The 20480-nt window shown below is 42.3% G+C and overlaps 2 protein-coding genes and 1 long non-coding RNA gene across 6 annotated transcripts; 2 read left to right on the top strand and 1 right to left on the bottom strand.

Moving 5' to 3' along the window:
* Positions 1-361: 361 nt before the first annotated feature.
* LOC141023049 (ubiquitin-like-specific protease ESD4) lies at positions 362-1177 on the bottom strand. The gene is made up of 5 exons (XM_073499354.1): positions 1109-1177; positions 909-1025; positions 719-834; positions 565-640; positions 362-478 (listed from the first exon to the last, which is right to left on the bottom strand). The coding sequence occupies exons 1-5, from the start codon at positions 1175-1177 to the stop codon at positions 362-364; spliced, it is 495 nt and encodes a 164-aa protein (XP_073355455.1).
* Positions 1178-1654: 477 nt separating this feature from the next.
* On the top strand, positions 1655-7301 carry LOC109758724 (uncharacterized). Of its 4 annotated transcripts, XR_002231870.4 has the most exons (7): positions 1662-2268; positions 2434-2561; positions 3821-3924; positions 4307-4413; positions 4755-4862; positions 5481-5630; positions 6841-7301. It is a non-coding gene; the product is annotated as an uncharacterized lncRNA (long non-coding RNA). The 4 variants fall into 4 exon arrangements; XR_005758058.3 differs by having other exon boundaries at positions 1655-2561; positions 4755-4944; XR_005758059.3 differs by having other exon boundaries at positions 1656-2561; positions 4755-4915.
* Positions 7302-17338: 10037 nt separating this feature from the next.
* Positions 17339-20244, top strand: LOC109758723 (uncharacterized). The gene is made up of 7 exons (XM_073498217.1): positions 17339-17625; positions 18694-18756; positions 18831-18893; positions 18967-19062; positions 19415-19531; positions 19616-19859; positions 19948-20244. The coding sequence occupies exons 2-6, from the start codon at positions 18754-18756 to the stop codon at positions 19697-19699; spliced, it is 363 nt and encodes a 120-aa protein (XP_073354318.1). The 5' UTR covers positions 17339-17625; positions 18694-18753; the 3' UTR covers positions 19700-19859; positions 19948-20244.
* Positions 20245-20480: the final 236 nt, after the last annotated feature.

Below are 20480 nucleotides of genomic sequence, written 5' to 3' on the forward strand. Positions count from 1 at the left end.
AAAAAATGAATTTGTCGAAATTTTCTTTTTTTATTGTTGAATAATGCCAAATCAAATAAAAAATCCAAAAGTAAAAAGGAAATGAATTACTCTTCCATGGAAGAAAAGAATGAACACAACAGCAAAAATCATTAAGCTAGAACAAATGAAGGGAAGCAAAAATGTATTGGTATGAAACGTATAGTCTGACTGCATTACACATACACATGTATGTGTAAGCAACCAAAAATCCACATAAAATCCAAGGTATCGTGCTTATTACATGAATGATAGAAAATCCAAGTTGTCCATGCCCGGGAAACGTGCTTCCAGACTTAAAACAAACGACTAAAACTAGAATCTTGAATCATGTATGATCTCTTCACGCCTTGCTTTTCTTTGCGATGTCGCAAATTTTGTTCTTCACACATTCGAGCGTGTTGGTAGGTGAGAGAACCAACTCGGCGACGAGACGTCTTCTCCTTGCATTAACCGTGTCCTACAATTTTTAGAAGAAGGTTTAATGAATAGAAGTTGGTATTATATGACAATTGTACAAGTGTACGAACAGAGAGGACAAATTACCTTGGTAAAATCGGCAGTCCATCGTTCCCCGTCCCAATGCTCCATAACTTCAATCACAAAAAGGCCACAAGAGTTCCTAATATATATGCAAACATTAGTCACCGTGCACACGAACATGTCTTTCGTAAGTAGAAATTGATGAACCATAACTCACCCGTCCTCTTGTTGTGGCATGTCCATCTGAGCTGTGATAGGCCACTTAGTGACGTCTGGATATTTTCCAGGTGTAATACGGTTTGCCTCTTCCATATCAATTGATATTGCTAGTTGCTATTTCAAAGAAAGTAGTAGTGAGAAACCATACGACATTTCATATGAAGAATGCTCGATGTTGGGGAGAGTACCAGTGCTTTCACAGTGTCGAGAGGATAGAGCGAATCCATAACTTGGAATTGTTTCTTGCGGTTGTGCATCACCACGGTGATCCAGTGTGTATTGCCGACGTTCAACGGGATAAACGACTAAAATGTGGAACACATTTGTAATCAGATGCAATAATGCTTGTTAAAATGAGTGTTAATGAACTAGTAAGAACATATCGTACCTTATCACGGATGGTATACTCGTCCAGAACCCTACGTACTGCTCCAGCTCTACTCAGTGCACTATCCATGTTGTATACCGACGGTTTTGGGTTGTCTCGTGCCTTAGCACGATCAACAAGGTATTTGGACCTCCAGGCTAGACAGAGGTATCGATCATGACCAACGCGCAGCGCCAAATGTGTCTGATAAGCATCGATAATCTGCATAAATAAAAGAACATTTTATGTTCATAGCTGACACCTAGATTATGCACTTAAATAACAGGACATCAGACTATAAGTATCTAGGGAGAACATGAGGCTTCTCAGAGCTCAGCGACTCTCGGCCGTCGGATCATTTCGCTTGATGCGTTTGGGACCGTCAGAGCGAGCCCTCAGGCGCTCCCAGCCGCCGGATTGAACTGAAAACACTGTTGCAATGAATAGTTTGCTTCCCAGCTAAAATATCTTGTGCCACCGCCGTTATTACAGTGCCCTGCCGAGGGCGTTTTCGTCTTTTCACATGTTGGCCCATGACGCGTTGATCCCTGGTTGGCCCGTCAATGGATGAGACGAGGGAGGGCGTCTGCCTCGCCTCTTCGTCCTCCCAGTCACCCCCACCATCCCCGCACTCGCCGCTGCCGCCACCCTTCATCCCCCGTGGTCCGCCTCCTCCCCTCCCCTCCCATCGCCCGAATCACATGCCCGCTGGTCGGGCCGCGGTGGACGGATTCGAAGATGGCCGGGCGGCGACCATTCCCACGAGGCCCGGCGGCGAGCAGCGCGCGCCGAGGGGTGGAAGGGCGCTCTGGATCCGGGCGCGATGGCGGCCATGGCCGAGCTCGAGCCCAGGCGTGTGGGTGCGTTGGTGAGCGCGGCGGTGGTCGGGGCCGAGCTCTGAGCACGGCAGCGGCCATGGCCCCGTCCTCCCGCATCCCAGCCCCGCTCGCCCCAGCCCTCTCCCCGACCTCTCCCTCCACCAGACCTCTCCGCCCTGCCCACTTCGCCGCCACCAACACCCCGTAGACCTCGCCGCCACCGACGCCCCTCAGACCTCGCTGGCGTGGACCTCTCTCCTCGTCTCCCTCGCACCACGCCGCCCGCAGCCTCCCCCTCTCGTCATCAGAAGGGAAGGGAAGGGAAGGGAAGAGGGAGAGTGAGCAGGGCAGGCGGCGGCCAAGGTGCTCACAGATTCGCCGGCGATGTCGTCCGACCTTGGCCTCCGAGTGCTTGTGCTCTGCCTGCTCCCGGCCCATGCAATGGCCTGCTCGGGATGCCACCCTCCCCCTACTCCAACCCTAATCCCCTCCCCTTCCCTCACGATGTTGCTTCTTTTGGTCATGCAGGTGCACGCACGCGTCCCTGCTCCTCTGGTGGACAAGGTCGGTTCCGATCTGGATGAGCAGCAACTGCTGCAGGTGGACGAGGCACGATCCCTCATGGCTCGTCCCTCCTCCTACTCCCCCTGAACGTGGTGAGCTCCACCCTCTCTTCCTACCCCTGCACATCTATCTTATCTAGCCAATTTGATTGCAATTTATCACAAAGTGCCAAGCAGCAGGGCTCGATCATCCGCTAAAAATCTATTTGCCATTTGTGCTTCTCTTATTGTTATACCTGAATGCTTATTGCCTTCCAGCTCTATGTTTCATGTGCCAATGGCCACTGGTGTTAATTGTTTGGTCAGTGTGCGCTTTAATTTTCATAAATTGCGAAAACAATATATGTTTACCTATTTTGGATTTTGTATCCTATCAGCATAAGGGATAATATTTGTCATCTGCTCTCATATTCTGATATACTTCCTATGTTAGTTTGCACTTCCTCCAGTCAAAGTGTTTAATGTATGCTTGGCTGCATGTTACTTGTATTGAACGTAGATGAATGGTTGCAAGGCGTAGTAGCAGTAGGTCGGTTTAGTCCTAGCCTTGGATCTAGCACGATTCATCCAAAGTAGTTTTTTGTTGTCTTCCTGGTTCTATTTCTCTGTCAAGAAAGGGACAAACTTTTGTTTCTTTCTGTCCAGGAGGAGCTTGGATCTAGCTACATCCTTGGAAGGATATATTTCTGTCCTATGTTCTTTGGTTGGTATTTCTTTTTTCCTATCCTAGAGTGTAAAACACGAATCTCGAGTCTGTGCTATGATGGTTAGTGTGGATCTTGCCAATTGTTTTTTGGATAAACTAAGTGGATCTGGTCCAAGATTAAGGATAAAATAATTTTAGAAATCTCAGGTTTGGTGTCATTGCAGACTCCACTATTCAACCTTAGGTTAATGTTGGTGGGTGGTACCAAATTAGGTGCACACTTGTGGCATGTTATATGGTCTAGGTAGGTTCTAAGGAAGGGGATTGTTGGACAGATGGTTGTGCAAGCTTTCTCTTACAATTAGGTTTACTTCATGTGTCTTGTTGTATGCTGGTGCCCCATTATGGCTTCAGGATGAATCTTCTTTTCATATTGGCCTCAATTATATGCTGGCGCCCCATTATGGCTTCAAGATGTGGATGCTTGCTTAGGATCAAATTTACTTCCAGCTTTGTCTTGGCCTTTTCCTGAATCTTGTTCAACTGTTCATTGCAACGTGGGATATACCGTGTCTCTCTTCCAATGCAACCTGCAATTTTTTTAGGAAAATTGTTCTAATACTCTTTTTTTCCATTTCTAATACTCTTTTTAGGCCCACATATGCTGGTTTCTAATGCTCATTTTTTCCTTCTTTTCGTGTTCAAGGAAACAAATCGAGTGCTGGAGTGAATCATCTAATTCAGGGACGAAACACAAATCAGATTGTGCTTATGTCGCTACCTCCTACGTCTACAGCAGTACAATTTCAGGTCCGTATATATGGATCAACCTGTTATTTGTACCATGTCACTGATTCATACTGGTTGTTAGAATTTAGTTGCTTGTCAAATGTTCATTGTATTAAGAAGTATGATGTAGCGTCTGTATCCAATGCAACTTGGCTATAGCTGGCTCTGCCTGGTGAAAGCATTCTTCCATGCTAAGTAGCCAGTCATTTTGCATTTAGTTTTGTCATAATATTAATTCAGGTTCTACAGTCTGCTAGGTCATGTTTTTTATTTACTTAAGTTCCCATCTAATTGACTGAATTAGTCACGTATGGGAGAGCAGTCTGAAAGTTATAACAGGGTATGCAATAATAGTGTGATTTATGTTGCTGGAAGTACTGCCAATGCTTTTGTCATTTTTCAGGTTTGCTCTCGGTTCTGTTGGCAAGGGATCTTTGGTCATGTATCAATTGTAGAATGGCAATAGTTGAGCATCAAGGGACAACCGAAATTACTATGATGATATTCCAGGTAGTAATTACTCGAACATAAACTTTTCCTGTTCTTCTTTATTTTCTCCTTTATTTTGGTATAATGATGTGTTGATGCCCCCTGTCATGTAATTATTCCAAGATAGCCTGACTGTAATATTTCTGGGAGAAATATTATTACGAATAGAGAAAGCTTTATTTCAGGCATCTTAATATTTCATATCGTCCTAATATTACAGTCAGGCTATCTTGGATGAAAGACATAGTTCGTGTGAATCATGACCTTCTATGCAATATTTCTTTCTATGTAATCATTCATGTGTGTATATGTGGGTATGTTTGTTGGTATCTACTCACTATATTATATACCGTGTTATTCAGAGATCCCGGGCCATGCGGGGAGATCAAAGGCTGGCAGTGCATGCAACAGGGCATGTTAATCAGGCAAATTATCGTTCAAAGACTGGGTCTATGATGCTTGGCGCGAAGGTCCTATTTCTCTCATTCCTCCCTTCCAACCCTCAACTTTCTGGATCATGGAAGTAAGCTGTGCACAGTCACATTTTTTTGGGTAAATGCATATGAGCAATGAACTTGGGAGCATTTTTATTCTAGTGTTAGTTTGCTTGATCTAAATATATGATGTATTGATATGTACGCTGATGAACAATTTGGCTGATGCATATTGTTCCTTAGCTGATCCGTCTGACCATCTCAGTTATGTGGCTTGATTGGCTTTGTGACTTGATTACACATTGTGGTTCGACCAGATTGGCTTGTGAGATGCGATATTATGCAGGGTAGTCCTATTTTTATTTCAAAAGCTCAGTATTTTTTTACAATGGATAGCACAACTTAGGCACGCTTCACTTCTTTGCCAACCTGTTCCCAGAATCTTTATTTTAGTTCCTTCCTGCATCAGATCTTTTTTATCTTTAGGCTGAATGATAGAGTGGAGATGTTAAACTCCTTCATGCTTAGAACATGGTGATAAGGAGAACATCTTTTTTTAGTTATGATTTATTTGAGATGTTTAAACAATGATTGCTACTTTCAAATAGATTTGATATGTTTCTCTGAAGTTTCATTCATTTCATGGTTGTTCAGGTATATATACTAGAAGTTATTATGGCTCACTTACATTTATATCACGTCGACATAGCGGATCAGCTGGTTAGAATTCTGTATATTTTCTTCACCTCGTGAGAGGCACATCTTTCAACCAAGAATGTCATCAGCGACTATCCTGAGGACATGGTGAGAACACAATCTCAACACTTGCATTTTCATCTCCTTCTACCTTTTTTGTTTTTTGAGGTGTTAGAAATTGTGGGAAACAGTTCTGGATTGTGTGTGTATGGTAGTTTGCAAGTGAATTTGCGACTATTTTGGATATTGTCCCCAATTGAGGTTAATTTGAAATTGTGGATGCACACATGGTTTGTGTTCTTTATCATGGGGTATCTGTTCTTGTGCACATAGGTAGAAAGTGCTTGGTGGGTTTTTTCTTTTAGTTCAATTGGCATGGCCTACTGATGTGTGTGCTGGTCCTGCGTGTCCTGTGTCATGCCAGTGGCGTCAGTTTGTGAGGATTGTTTGATAGAACATGCTCATCATAGTGTGTTGTCAGGAAGGTGTGGATGCAATAAGACATGTGCCCTTTAGTTTAGTCTCATTTTTTCTGGTACATTTGAATTAGTCTATTAGTCCGTGTCCATGTATTCTTTTGTTTTTGGTTGGCACTTTCAGGTTTGTTTGCCGAGAGACAGAGAGTTGTTTGTCCATTCACAGATGATAAACAGAGGGTTGGATTTTTTTGTGTTGGATTGATGCTTGTGAAAGAGTGTGGAAATGATAGGATGTTTATTGGGTTCTTTTGTTGGATTCGTCTCCCGATGGTGCCATTGTTGGTCTAGTTTGGTTAATCCTTGCTTATTCATTTATCTTAGGGGTTGGATCGCTCACATGGTTTGTTAGGAAGTAAATGGAGGTTGTACACCTATTGTGGTTGCAGTTCTGTTAATCAAAGTGCTGTTTAGTGGGGGTTTTGTCTGGTGCTAACTTTTTGGTAGGAATTTCACTTCTGCCCTGAAAAAGCAACCTGCAAATGTCCAACTGATAATAGTTCCAATGTGCATTTTCTTGCTCAGACCATGAAACCTCTTACAACAGCGACAATGTGAGAGATAATCGTAAAAATAAACAGAAATACCGGGTGAATCATGTATGTTCATACTATGGCAGTTATCTTCAGTCAGTGAGCGAGAATGGACCTGAGCTGCAATCCTCGCTTTTCTCTATTCCTTTTATGAAATTTCATTCATGGTGAAAATGTTCTCTCTTAATACTGTTGTTGCATCACCGTCTGAGATAAGTTACTCCAGTTGTACATAGGTATCCATCCTTTTCCTGCTCAAGTATCAAGTGGATGATATGTTGCTCTCACCTACATCATCTTTTCTTGCAGGCACCTTCTTCTTTCAGCTGCAATATTTATTTGGATCTCTGTTGTGTAGTGCCATATTTTCTACTTATACTCTGCAGGCACAATGTTACAGATTTATTTCCAATCTCAGTATGCCATCTATCCGAATTTTGTATAGCTTGCATAGTGCCTAATATCATGAGCTAATGCTAATATTGTTTATAGAGCTTTCATATTATCATGATGACACCTGTCAAGTATTGTCCACTACTAATTACACTCGCTTCGCCTCAGAACGTGGAAAGAGGAAGTAGAGTTATCAGTAGTGATCAGCTATAACGTACTGTAGATATCGATGTTTCCAGAGCATCGTTTCCAATTGTCTGTTATCTCATTGTGTTTATGAGCAGATACAACATCTCCTGTAACACTTATTCTTACAGTTCCTGATATGAACTACTTGGCATTATTTTATATAATTTATGTCTTTATGTTTTGTACCACTCGATACAAATTAGTTGTCCTCGGCAAACATTTGGCTTGCTTTTGGTAATTTTTTTTCTTTATTATCTATAGTGAAATTGCGGTTATTCTTGGTAACAACTACACTTTGCTTTTGGTATATATTTAATTTGTATGCCCTATATTCAATTCAGTCATCATGGGCAGCAACTTACCTTGCTCTTGATATATCTTTGTAGTTTTTGTGATATATACTGAACACATTTATTGTGAGGTTATTTTAATTCCTTTGGATGTTCTGAACGCGTTGTTATATTGAGGTTTTAGTCGCTGGGTCACCGTGCCGAGCCAGACAACAGCATTGCCTCCTTGACCAAAACATTTGGACCGGCACCCTCGCGCCAAGGTGCGATCCCGATCTAGTGCTAATAGAACTTACGTCATCCGCTAGCCATCTATGCTCATGTACCGGTCGTATGCTCTCCACAGTCACGGAGGTGCCACGTTCATTGTGTAAACTCTTTTTGTCATATTCTTAAACCGAGCAGCTGCCTCCACAAACGTAACAGCAGCATCGATGAGTTCCGGCATCAAATCGTCCTTAACAACCCCTTCCACGTCACGGTCATTAAACAGAGCTGCATGAAAAATTACGAACGTCAAGAATGGTGACTACATGAATTGGTAGTAAATTAAGCAGTAAGTTAGCTAGTAACAGCACCTCTAGTTGTGGTAGTGTTGCCGGATGGCTTAGTACCGCGTGTGTTTCGCTTGCTGGGCTTGTCTAGTGCAAAGGGAATTCAAATTTCTTGGGAACAGTACGTCGGCGCTTCCCGGATATAACATCCTCTTCTTTCGCGGTTGCTGCAGACTTTTCCCCTTCCTCTTACCCACCATCTCGTTGATAGAACTTGCAGAAATGTCAATGTCGGACGATTCTGCTTGAGGAGAATTACCTATGATCCAAGGGTTCTCCGGTGTTGCGCCGCACTCATCAGTAGGCTTCGTTGGCTTGTCAACATTTAACTTGGCAGGTGTTTTCTAGTTAACAAAGAAATAATGTGATAGGTTCAGTTTACGAAAATGAAGATGCATAATTGAGATAAATGAAGACAAATAAATGAAAACATACTTCCTCATCATCGTTGTTCTGGTTTCCAACAGGCTCGTCAGGCTGTGTCAAATCAATCACCGGCTCTAGACCGTCAGAGTCATCCTTGTACATGAATTCTTTTTTTTCTGGCGGACCATTCTAAAAGGAATCCACTTCTTTGTCTGCATCGTTGTTGCCGGAAGCCACAGCAGCCGCTGGCTTGCACATCACACCATTTTGGTTCAACTTCTCCAACAATCTCTGCATTACATAAAAAAGATTAATTAATGTGGGCATGGTTTTGCAACTTAAAAAATGTTGTAAACATAGAATTAAGGGTGTGTCACCTCGGCTACTTGATCCGGTATTTCCTTCATTTGGCTGTGTATGTAATCCATACACCGTTTCATGATGAGCTTCATCATCTCATCCGCGTTTGAGGCTAACTTAGACTTCTTTGCCGCAGCAACGGCGGGCTTCATTTTTGGCTTTTCTGGTTCGGGTACTTTGCGCTCCTGTGCCCTATACTCCTTGGTTATGTTGTCTTCAATCTGCATGTGAAATACAAGTACATGTGATCAATAAAAATATTAATACAATTAATTATGTTATATAAAAGATTTAAGAAGTACCCAACGCAATGAATTACCTTGACGTTACCACGGCCATGGCCGTGGTCATAATCAAACTTGTCTCTCCTAGAGGCTGCAGCTTCAGTCCAATTCCTCATGAGAGGTTGCATGGACAAGCTAGGATTGAACGCGCATTCACCTTCCAAAGGCTGAACCTTCTCCCAGTACAAGTACTGCATGAATATGAAAAATTACAGTTAGTACTATACAGCAGGTAAATTTGCAAGCATATATTTTTTGCAATGGTACAAGTTTGAAAGGTGTACCTGCAGGAGAGCTAAGTTGCCTCTCGGCCATTGGCGGAGGTGTTTGCCTTTCCTTACGTTGTGAAGGCAGTCCAGCAGAACCCGGAGGGTGAACACATTTCAATTAATCTTGGATATACGCTTCACATCGTCCACCAATGCGTAATATTGCCTTGGGACAATCTTGCTCGACATGGGAGCAAGAACTGTTCCAAGCAACACGAGGACAACTTTCCGAAGGAAATCGTCGTCGGCAGATTTATTTTTTATGATGTCCACAATCAGATAATCGATGACTATATTACATGTGGTCTTGCTCAGGAAATGAGGCGACACTCGTTCTTTAACATCTTCACCTTCCTCACCGAGAATATCTTCTGCCGACAGTCCGTGGTTCTCCAAGGACAAGATGCACTCAACATCCACGGCACCGAGAGACACTTCGCCAACCAAGTGTTGTACAATGAATCTGCCCTTGCTAGGATAAAAAATCTCAACCATGTACCGGATCAACAGTGTACGCATCTTCAACGAAGGTATCTGAAGCATGCTACGTAGTGGTGTTTCGGCAAGTGCGGCGCGTTGACCGGAAGATAGACCGGCAAGAAGTTTGCACCATTTTTCAATGGCGCAAACAATTTCTCCATTGAGTTCATCCATCCTGTTGAAAAAAAATAAACTTGGTTACAGTAGCAAAAATTGTTTAATCAACTTTTTTCCTAACATACTGTTGGATAAAACATAATAATGGAATACACTATCCAACAGTAGATCAAAAACTATACAACATGATTCATTCATAATGAAACATTCAGCAAAGACACGTGCAACACGTAAAATGACAGTTTAAGTACTTATTTAATCAATTAGTTTCAAAATCAAAAGTAACATAATTTTTTTAATCATTTATTTTCATATGATGATGTCCAAATAGATATAAGAATCAGTGACACTGCCTAATTAACTGTGAATCGAAAACAAAAGTACAAAATTATGCATACTGGAACATGCATCAAACAAACGTGCAACACATACAATATTAGTGGGCGTCTCATAGTTGCAACATGCATGTCTTAGGGCATTGCTATAACTTAAAGTGACTATGCTATAACTAACACTGATTAAAAATTCTTGTTTATTCATCAAACCAACCTAAAAGTGAAAGACAACAAACTACATGCATAAACTAATTTGCAATTGTAGGGCTATCTAATCTAATACACGCACAAACAAATCTACTGTCATAGGCCTATCTAATCTAATACACGCACAAACAAAAAACATCTAATCCAATAGATGTAATGCGAAGATTATGCGCTAATTAATCTTAGGCCTATCGAATCTAACACACGCACAAAGAAAAGCGTCATGAATGCGGTACGGCAGCCAACATGCTGGATTGCTCGATGAAGATGGAAGTTGTCGGCGTTGCAACGTGGACGCAGTTCATCCACGGCGGCCAGCACGCGCTGATGATCTGGATGTTCTCGACGATCTTGCTGGAGTTGGGCGGATGCTAGGGAGCCGTCGTAGACGACATGTACGACGATGCCGAGACTATATAGGAGGAGGAGGATCTCCTAGGTAGTCGTAACCACCAGGGAAAGTACGTCCGTTATCTTTGCTTTCCTTGGTTGAGGAGAGGCGGTACGTGCTCCTAAATGAAAGGGATAGGCTTCCCATGCTCGACGTTTTTTTGGATATTCCGATCCGGGAATTGTGTAACAAATCCCGGCTGCTCCTCTCTTTGAGCAACGAGGGACTCGTGTCATGTACTTTTTATCTTTTATTTTTTTCTTTTCTTTTTCATATTAGAAAATTTGGAAATCAAATAAATATTTCAACTCAACCAAATGGTCCCAAAGTTTTTTGACACAATGGGATACCATGGTAGCATGCATGCCAATTCTCGTCAATTTCCGACAATCGATGCATTTACTAGGATTTTGCCGGTGAAAAAACCACGAAACGCTGCCCGGACGTGACGCAACATTCATTCGGTGTCCGGAATGGCTTAGATGTTGCATGGGGGCCTACATTGGGCATCCTCACATGGTTCCAAACTTGGTGTAATTTCATGCAGGCCACCACATAGCACATGTGCAACCAGCAACATTCGGGTCTGCCGGAGGGGGAGACCGAAGGACGTTGTTTCTCTAAACTGAAACAAATGGCACGAAAGTTTTTCCACACAATGGGATCACCATGGACAACATGCATGCCAATTCTCATCGATTTCCGACAGTCGATGCATTTACTAGGAGTTTGCCGGCGAAAAAACCTCAAAACGCTGCCCGGACGTGACGCAACGTTCATTTGGTGTCCGGAATGGCTCAGATGCTGCTTGGGGGCCTACATTGGGCATCCTCACATGGTGCCAAACTTTGGTGTCATTTGATGCAGGACACCACATAACACATGTGCAACCAGCAGCATTCGGGTCTGCCGGAGGAGGAGCCCGAAGGATGTTGTTTTTCTAAACTCAACCAAATGGCACCAAAATTTTTCCACACAATGGGATCACCATGGACATCATGCATGCCAATTCTCATCGATTCCCGACACTCAATGCATTTACTAGGATTTTGCCGGCGAAAAAACACCGAAACGCTGCCCGGACGTGACGCAACGTTCACTCAATGTCCAGAATGGCTCAGATGTTGCATGGGGACCTACATTGGGCATCCTCACATGTTGCCAAACTTTGGTGTCATTTGATGCAGGCCACCACATAGCACATGTGCAACAAGCAGCATTCGGGTCTGCCGGAGGGGGAGACCGAAGGACGTTGTTTCTCTAAACTGAACCAACTGGCACCATAGTTTTTCCACACAATGGGATCACCATGGACAGCATGCATGCCAACTCTCATCGATTTCTGACAATCGATGCATTTACTAGGATTTTGCCAGCGAAAAAACCCCGAAACGCTGCCCGGTCGTTACACAACGTTCGTTCGGTGTCTGGAATGGCTCAGATGTTTCATGGGGGCCTACATTGGGCATCCTCACATGGTGCCACTTTGGTGTCATTTGATGCAGGCCACCACATAACATATGTGCAACCAGCAGCATTCGGGTCTGCTGGAGGGGGAGCCCAAAGGACGTTGTTTTTCTAAACTCAACCAAATGGCCCCAAATTTTTTTCACACAATGGGATCACCATGGACATCATGCATGCCAATTCTCATCGATTTCCGATGCTCGATGCATTTACTAGGATTTTGCCGGCGAAAAAACCCCGAAACGCTGCCCGGATGTGATGCAACATTCGTTCGGTGTCCAGACTGGCTCAAATGTTGCATGGGGGCCTACATCGGGCATCCTCACATGGTGCCAAACTTTGGTGTCATTTCATGCAGGCCACCACATAGCACATGTGCTACCAGCATCATTCGGGTCTGCCGGAGGGGGAGCCCGAAGGACGTTGTTTTTCTAGACTCAAGCAAATGGAATTTTGAAATAGAAGAAAAATTATAATTAAGAAGTGAAACAGAAGACAACATACATTCATGGAATTTTGAATTTTAAAACTATAATAAGAAATAAAAGACAAAACATATACTTGATATACAACTATTTTTCAAATAGAAAACATTAAAATATTAGAATTAAGAAGTGAAATAAAAGACAACATACATTCATGCAATTTTGAATTTTAAAATTGTGAGAAGAAATAACAGAGAAAAAAATATTTGATATACTTTTTTTGAAATAGAAAACAGAAAAGATCTATTATAATGAAGAGGAAACATATTATCTAGCATTTTTTGAATTTTAAAAGTGTCAGAATAACTGAAAGAGGAAAAATAGATTTGATTTTAAATTATTGTAAATATAAAAAGAAAATAAATATTTGATTGAATAAGTGAAATATAACACATTAATTTTCCATACGTTAGTGAATTTAAGAACTGTCACAAAAAATAAAATAGAATTGATTTTAAAATATTTTAAATATGATAACTTTTTTTAGTGGTAAACCAAAACTTTATTACGAAGTAGCAGCTCGGTTTAAATATGGTAATATTCTGCGCGCGGGTGAGGCTGGCTTGGGATGGCCCACCCGAAATAGGCCGAAGAGAGCGTCGCGCCGGGCACATCCGAGGGGTGCTGGGAGTTTAGTCCCACCTCGCCAAGCGAGGGGAGCTCGCACCCGTTTATATACCAGGCTGAGCCTCCCCTCTCAAGTTCCTTTCTAAAGCGGGCAGCACATTGCCTAACCCTATCTGTCCCTGCCCTGTGGGGCCTACTAGCAGTCAATATTTTCAATCCGGAGGGCCTGCATCCTGGCCCAATAAATGATTGGGTTCCTAGTCGTATGCAGGTCGTTGAATTGTGAACTATGCAGCTAGTAGGCGGACTTTTTTTCCATATTTCATTTTTTGCATTTGTCACATGTCAATTATTTGTTGTTCTTCAAATCACCTCATAAATTTGTATACATGCTCACTTACATGTATACGAATTTCAACAAGCCACTCTAAAATATAAAGAATATAACACAACATTGTTTCACACATTTGTGAATTTTATAACTGTTAGGACAAATAAAAGAGAAAAATATATATGATTTAAAATTATTTAAAACATAAAACTAAAAAGAAATGTTATAATTAACAAGTGAAATGAAAGACAACCCCAAACTGTGTATCCAGGTAGCATTCCATTACACACCAAATGATCATATACGGTGTTTCGCTTCAACAAGTTCCTATTGACACATCTAACGCATGGACAATGGATCTTGGTATCTGAACTTTTTCCAGTGTATGCAAAATGAAGAAAACCATCTACGCCAGCCAAGTAGTCTGCACTTGGTCTACGAGAACTGAGTAACTTTTTAATGGTTGTTAGATCCGTCGACTCGCTGTGTTAAAGTAGCAAATGTCATTAGTGAATTTATTATAATGCTAAAAGGTTGAAATTGTATTGAACCATCAGTACTTTAATAGCTAATTTATTATAATACGGAATTAATTTAGCACTAATGGCCTCAACGTGAAATACATGGTTGTGCCTTTTATGACAGAGGTAATAAAATTGTCGGTTCTGATGGTTGCAGACAGAGGATTGGGGTTCTCAGGAATACATCCTGATCCAAATGATAATGTTGAAGCATGCATATTGATTTCTTAATACTTTTGTAATACTGAGCTAAGGCAAAGTGGACATCATATTCTGCAGTATGCGTTGTGACTCACAACGTTCTAAGTGCAAGATTTCATTTGCAGCTCTAACAGCACAACAAGGCATTGAGTTTTTCACAAGTTATGGGAAGCATGATTGGCACTGTGTGAAGGCAATGGAATTCCGAATTCTGAACATTATGAACTATCGATATACTCAGTACTATTATGTAACGGAACGCGCCGTGTGTTCCTTTAAAGAAAAAAATTAAATGAGAGGCACAGCAGGGAGTTCTGAATCTCGAGCTCTCAAACCTTAGCTGGCGCAGTCTGACGACATAGAGAAGCAGCGACCCCCGCCGCCAGATTGTGGAGAAGCAGCGTTAAAGGTAATGGTCGGGCGGAGGCGATGTCCTGCGCTCCCGCTGTCTCCCTGTCTTCCTTCTGTGGAATCGGGCGGCAGCTCCTGCGGCCGGTCGACGAGTGGATTCGAGCGCCGATAGGAGGCGGCGTGGGCGACGCTTCGTGTGGACTCGAGCGGCGGCGGCACGGCCTCTCTGTGGCGGCGATGCGGCCAGCGCTCAGGTCGGGCGGCGGCGGAACAGGGGGTCGAGGCAAGAGATGAGGAACGAATTGATAAAGGTTAGAATTTTTTTGGTGTTTTCTTTTTGGAAAATTAATATTTACATAATTCAACCGGCTGATTTGAAGCTTCGTGTAGGTCGCGCAGGAGACGTCCAACTCTTATCGTGTGTGCGTGTGCCCACCTCCCAAAACTCGTTGCCACGTCTTTTCTCTGCAAGTTTCTTATATCCCGTACGTGTCAAAAATAGGTTTCTTATCCCTATAGCAGCTGTCTTTTATCATGTATGCACGCGTTCTTGTATTGGCGGCTCGTGTACATGCCAATCGCACATAAGTAATCAATTGGGACCAAATTGTATTACAAGCAAGTATATTTATTTAAGTATAAGTTGCCTAAAAAATGGATTTGGGTTGGTCGAATTTCATGGAAAGGAAGACGGACGCGCGGCGAAGCACCGAGGTAGTCGACTGCGGCACTGGGGCAAGCTATAGCGAGGCATGGAGACACGACAAGACCTCGGCCAGGCACAAGTGTAGTGCGCGATAGTCGGCGAAGGGATGGCCGGGGACGGTGGTGAGGGGAGGCCGGGGCTGCGAGGCTGGCATGGGAGCACCGCGGGGCGAGAGAGGCTAGTGATTCGACCAAGGGTCTGTGGGGCGGTTTGATGAAGAAGATGAACAACAAAGGTAGGATGTTGTACAATGCCACCTGGGCGTTGGTTTTGCATCAGACGACTCAAAAATGAATCACCCGATCCAAAAACAGCTTCTAGTCGACAGATCTCTAACCTATCCTTTATAGGGAAATTGATCAAAATAGAACAGTTAGTTTTCACTTGAATAACACTTAAAATCACACAGCTGATCCAGGGGTGGTACTAGCCAGTTGATGCCTACCGCAACCTTTTCTCAGTTTTTTTGGGGGGGGGGGGGTATTTGTGGTGATTGAAGTGAACCGGCCAGTTCAGAGCAAATCATTGGTTTCAACTACCCGTGTACGACCTAGCCAGCCGCCCACTCCCTAAAAAGTTAGGGTTCCTCTACCTCCCACCAGCGCCGGTCCACCCCGTCTCCGGTGGCCTTAGGGTCATGGGGCGGAGTGGATCCCGACCCTTGGCGGTGGTAGGGCTCCATTTTTAGATCTTTTTTCGAGTTTTGTTAGTGTTTGTGTCTTACTCGGGAAAGCAAGACGGTGGTGGCTCCCTGAAGATGGAATAAAGGTCTTCCCGTCTAGTCCTCATTCCGTTGATGCGTCTAGCATCGTCAGTGGACGTGTGGATTTCTGGTGTGTTGGTTTCATGGGACCTTAGCACGACGACTTCTCGACTGTCTACTACAACAAGGTTTGACCCGCTCCGACGAGGGAGAGGCGATGACAGCGGCGCACCTTCGACTCGCTTCAGTGCTTGTAGTCGTCTCAGTGCCTTATTTCTATCCCATCAATTAAATCACAAACACAACTTGGTGAATATAAAGCAATCATCGGTTCTGATTGCAAATACCTTTCCCCATGGTACTCTCGAAGAGAGCACTACTCTCATCACTCCCTGCAAAGGCGTGACTCCACAAACTCACTTGTCTCTCATGTTGCCTTACCATAGATGGTGGGAAAGTGCATCTCTCTGCTGGACACCGCCGGTGCCACTATTGCGAGGAGCATCTCTTTGTTCTGAGGATACAGGAGGCGAAGCGAATAGGTCAGATCATTATATATGCGTGCACGTCACGTCGTTCGGAGGTTCCTTGCTCTCTCGCCGTCGGAGTCCTTTGGGAGCACCTGTACTTCACCTGTCTTCTCACATTGCAGCAGGCGCGGGGGCTTCCCTCCTCAATCGACCTCCCTCTACAGTCAATGACGGATCATCAATCAATTCCTCGCACGTACATGAATCTCTTTTTCCCGGCCAGGTCGTCGGACTCCACAGGTGGCGTGGGCACGCAACATCCGCAACATCCATATCAGGAGGTGTCAATCGAGGCGCACCACCAGTCCACCACCTCGGAGTCGCCGGACTTGGAGGTGGCAGTACGAATGAAGGTAAGTAATTGTTTTTTACAACGTTTGCTATACAAATTCACAAATTTATATTGTTATATTCACTTCATAAAGAAATTACTATTTATAACTATATATTATTTCCTTCTCAATAATGAAATAAATACAAAATATGCTCCATTTTTTCCATTTTAAACATTTCTCGAATTATTTATAGATATAATATTTTTTCTCCAAACAAATTTTTTTGCCAAACAGTCTCCGGATTATTCCCGCAAAAAATTCCTCCAGATCTCAATTTCCCTCCTCCACTTCTCGATGGACAAAAATTCCCTCCAGAGCTCCCAATTTAGTCCCGCTTAATTTTCCCTCCGGTTAACTAACAAAGCGCTAAATAAATTAGATCGCTAATCCCATCTGCATCATTCGCGCCGCCCTCAAAGCCACACCTCGGCGGCCTCCGTCGCCGCCCCTCAGGGGCCACCTCGCCGCCCCTCCAACGCTCGCTGCATCCTCATCCGACGCCACCTGTCAGCGGCTACCCACGCGCCTGCCCGTCCGTCAACGCCCGAGTGAAACCATCGCTGCCCAGATCTGCCTCAGTGGTTTGCATCGTTGTGGCAACGACATCGTCGATCCTCAACTCTGGAACTAAATCCAGAAGGACTACACCATTCTCGCGGCTGGTATCGATCTAAACTCCCATTTCGTTGCTTTCTCCCTTCTATGCCTGACTGATTCCTTTCCTCCTCCCTTTGTTTTCCTCTCTGAATCTGGTATTAGGTTTGTGCGTACCAGGCAGTAAATCAACCTGTGGTTAATTTAGGATAAGAATGGAGGATGGGCTGTAATCATTAGTCACTATGTTAAACTGAGATACGACTTATAGTCTGGTTTTTGTGCACTGCAGAAGTAGTACCATGTTCTCTGAATTTTTTTTATTCCTCTGCAGTTTTGTGTGCTACAAGCCTATCACATTAGTATTCTCAACATGAATGCTGGCAATATTACCATTGACCTTAGCATCTATATATACGTGAGATGTTGGCTGCTTTTCCCCCCTTTTGCAGTTTAAGGTTTCAGTCATTAACCCCCTGATTTTGTAGGCTGTAATCCCCTGATTAGTACTGATATATGCAGTAGTTATACAATATTAGGGGCCCCAGATCTTGTACTCCGAAATTCATAGTATATCTTGTAGAGTACTGATAGTACTCTGAGATCAGTACTCTGAAATGCATAGTACTCAGAGTAGTACTGATATATGCAGTACTTCGACAAAAATTGGGACCAAAGATCTTGTACTCTGAACTCTGATTATTATTGATATATGCAGTAGTTAGATTGGGGCCAAAGATCTTGTACTCTGAACTCTGATTAGTACTGATTTTTAAAATTTATGTACCCTGAAATTCATAGTACATCTTATACAGTCAGTATTCAGTTTATACCCTTGATTTAGGAAGTCAGTATGTGCACTGTGTACTAAAACTAAGCTTGGTCAGAGAAATAACAACCTTGGTGGTGGCTTGACCAGCAGTATATTGTATCCTCCATCGTGTAAAACACTTACATATTATCATGTAATTTTCCTCCAATTCTGTATGAATAAATCCTAGATTTTAACAACAATATGTCATTGTAGATGGCTGTGGAAAATTGGAAAATTAGCCTGTCCTATGAAGGTATTGTCAATATATTCGACATGTGTTAGTTCATTTTCAGCTCCTCTTTATAAATATTTCATTTTGTAGAGAGTTCATGCCAATGGACCCAATGCAGAATACATAGTGATCAAACCCAGAGATACAACAATGGTAAATTTGTTTATTTATTACTACACTTTATAAGTGTCTAATAACGAATTAATGCCTATTCATGTAAAATGCAGAATAAAACTCACCCACATCGACATGGCACGCACGAAGATAATGACATTCTGTCAGGCAAACAGGTTAGAATCTTCTTGTTACTCATGCTATAAAGGATAGACTACAACTTATTAATGTACTTACATTGTTGTATAGAAGCATCATCTTGAAAATGAGGGCTGCAATAAACTCTCATATCAAGCACCATCATCACCAGCCCATCCTGTTTTCGATCCTATTTTTTATGGAGAGGTAATGGTTATCTCTTGAGAAATCTGCTTCCTAGGCAGTGATAGGAAACATTTTCCATATGAATTATTGATGGCGTGATTTGTTATTCACGCACTTTTAGTTAAAATATCATGTTGTACTAGCGATTTCTCATTCAAGTGCAATCCAATATTGATACTATTGACTCATATTTGTTTGTATAATGCTGAATGAATGAGTTTCTGCATTTTAAGTTCGATTTGCATGGAATGGACTCTCCTGAGGTTATAAAATGATGTTGGCACATGTAATATTTGATGAATAAAATGTACTGTGAACTTTGCATTGCAAAATCACAAGGATAAATCATTTTTCCTCTTATGTTTATCTGTAGATGAGAAAGAGCAGGGAGAATATGGATGGAAATTTGACTAGAGTACACAAACAAAGCACTCAAGACAAGTCTGTAGTCCATGTGTCCTCTAAGCAGAAACGTAGTCCTTCCATGGAGGTAATAAAAATAGCGTGTTCATACTAGATTCATGTTCACAAAATTGGTTTTTATTACTGTATATTAATTTGAACCTCATTTCAGGTTGGCACAAAAGTGATTCTGAAGTCCTCAGTATATCCAAACAAAAGGCATGTGGCACATGCTAGCATTTTGGGTTGCAATTAAAAAAATGGTTGGTGGTGTTGAGCTAGGTCGGTAGTTCATAGAAGTGCAAGTTGATCAACCTATTGAGGAATGTGAGCTCTTGGTAAGGGAAAGGGAAAATTGTAGGACAATTGGCGATACTTTCACCTCTGGATTAACAATTGCTTGGCCTTCAGCATGTGTAGGTCAATGTTTAACTTCTTGGGTTTTGTTAAATTAAATTTATGATATACTTAATGTAGTCGTAACTGATTTTTTTTTTTTGGCAGATTGAGAGGTTCAGTGGTTGAGTTGATTTGGATGATTTTGCTTATGAGGAATCGAGATGCAAATATGACATATTGATGCAAGATATATTCGAGGGGCACATTCTAGTGAACATGAATAGGGGTGTCACATGGTATCAATGATAGGAAATCTTTCGCATACTATAGTTTACATTAATGGGTTGAGAAACGTATTTTTCCCTAAAATATGGATCTTCTATATGTTTATTGTTACAAATGCTATGGAATGGCATGGACCATATTGATATTTTATATCCTCGTGCATATATGCAAGCTTTATGTCCATGGCCTTTTTATATAGTATACACTGTGTGTCATATGCTTATCGATTTTCACTATGAGAAAGTATAAAAACAAAAATGTATTGATACAATATTTCATAAAAAATGGTTCCAATAGCACATTGTACTAACTATGTCGTGTTACTATAGTTAGGAAAATGTGTTACTAGGTTGGCTACCAATCACCACTAGAGATGTTACAATATATACAAAAAAATTGTTACTGTTGCATTG

Source organism: Aegilops tauschii, chromosome 5 (assembly GCF_002575655.3).
Source record: "Aegilops tauschii subsp. strangulata cultivar AL8/78 chromosome 5, Aet v6.0, whole genome shotgun sequence".
NCBI classification, from domain to species: Eukaryota; Viridiplantae; Streptophyta; class Magnoliopsida; order Poales; family Poaceae; genus Aegilops; species Aegilops tauschii.

Excerpts from the sequence above, each read along its gene's own strand:
- LOC141023049 (XM_073499354.1), bottom strand. The coding sequence starts at position 1,177 with ATGGATAGTGCACTGAGTAGAGCTGGAGCAGTACGTAGGGTTCTGGAC. Across the intron at positions 835-908 it reads TCGACACTGTGAAAGCACTG|CAACTAGCAATATCAATTGA; the intron begins GTACTCTCCCCA and ends TCTTTGAAATAG. Across the intron at positions 479-564 it reads GGACTGCCGATTTTACCAAG|GACACGGTTAATGCAAGGAG; the intron begins GTAATTTGTCCT and ends TAAAAATTGTAG.
- LOC109758723 (XM_073498217.1), top strand. Across the intron at positions 18,894-18,966 it reads ACATTCTGTCAGGCAAACAG|AAGCATCATCTTGAAAATGA; the intron begins GTTAGAATCTTC and ends ATTGTTGTATAG. Across the intron at positions 19,063-19,414 it reads ATCCTATTTTTTATGGAGAG|ATGAGAAAGAGCAGGGAGAA; the intron begins GTAATGGTTATC and ends GTTTATCTGTAG.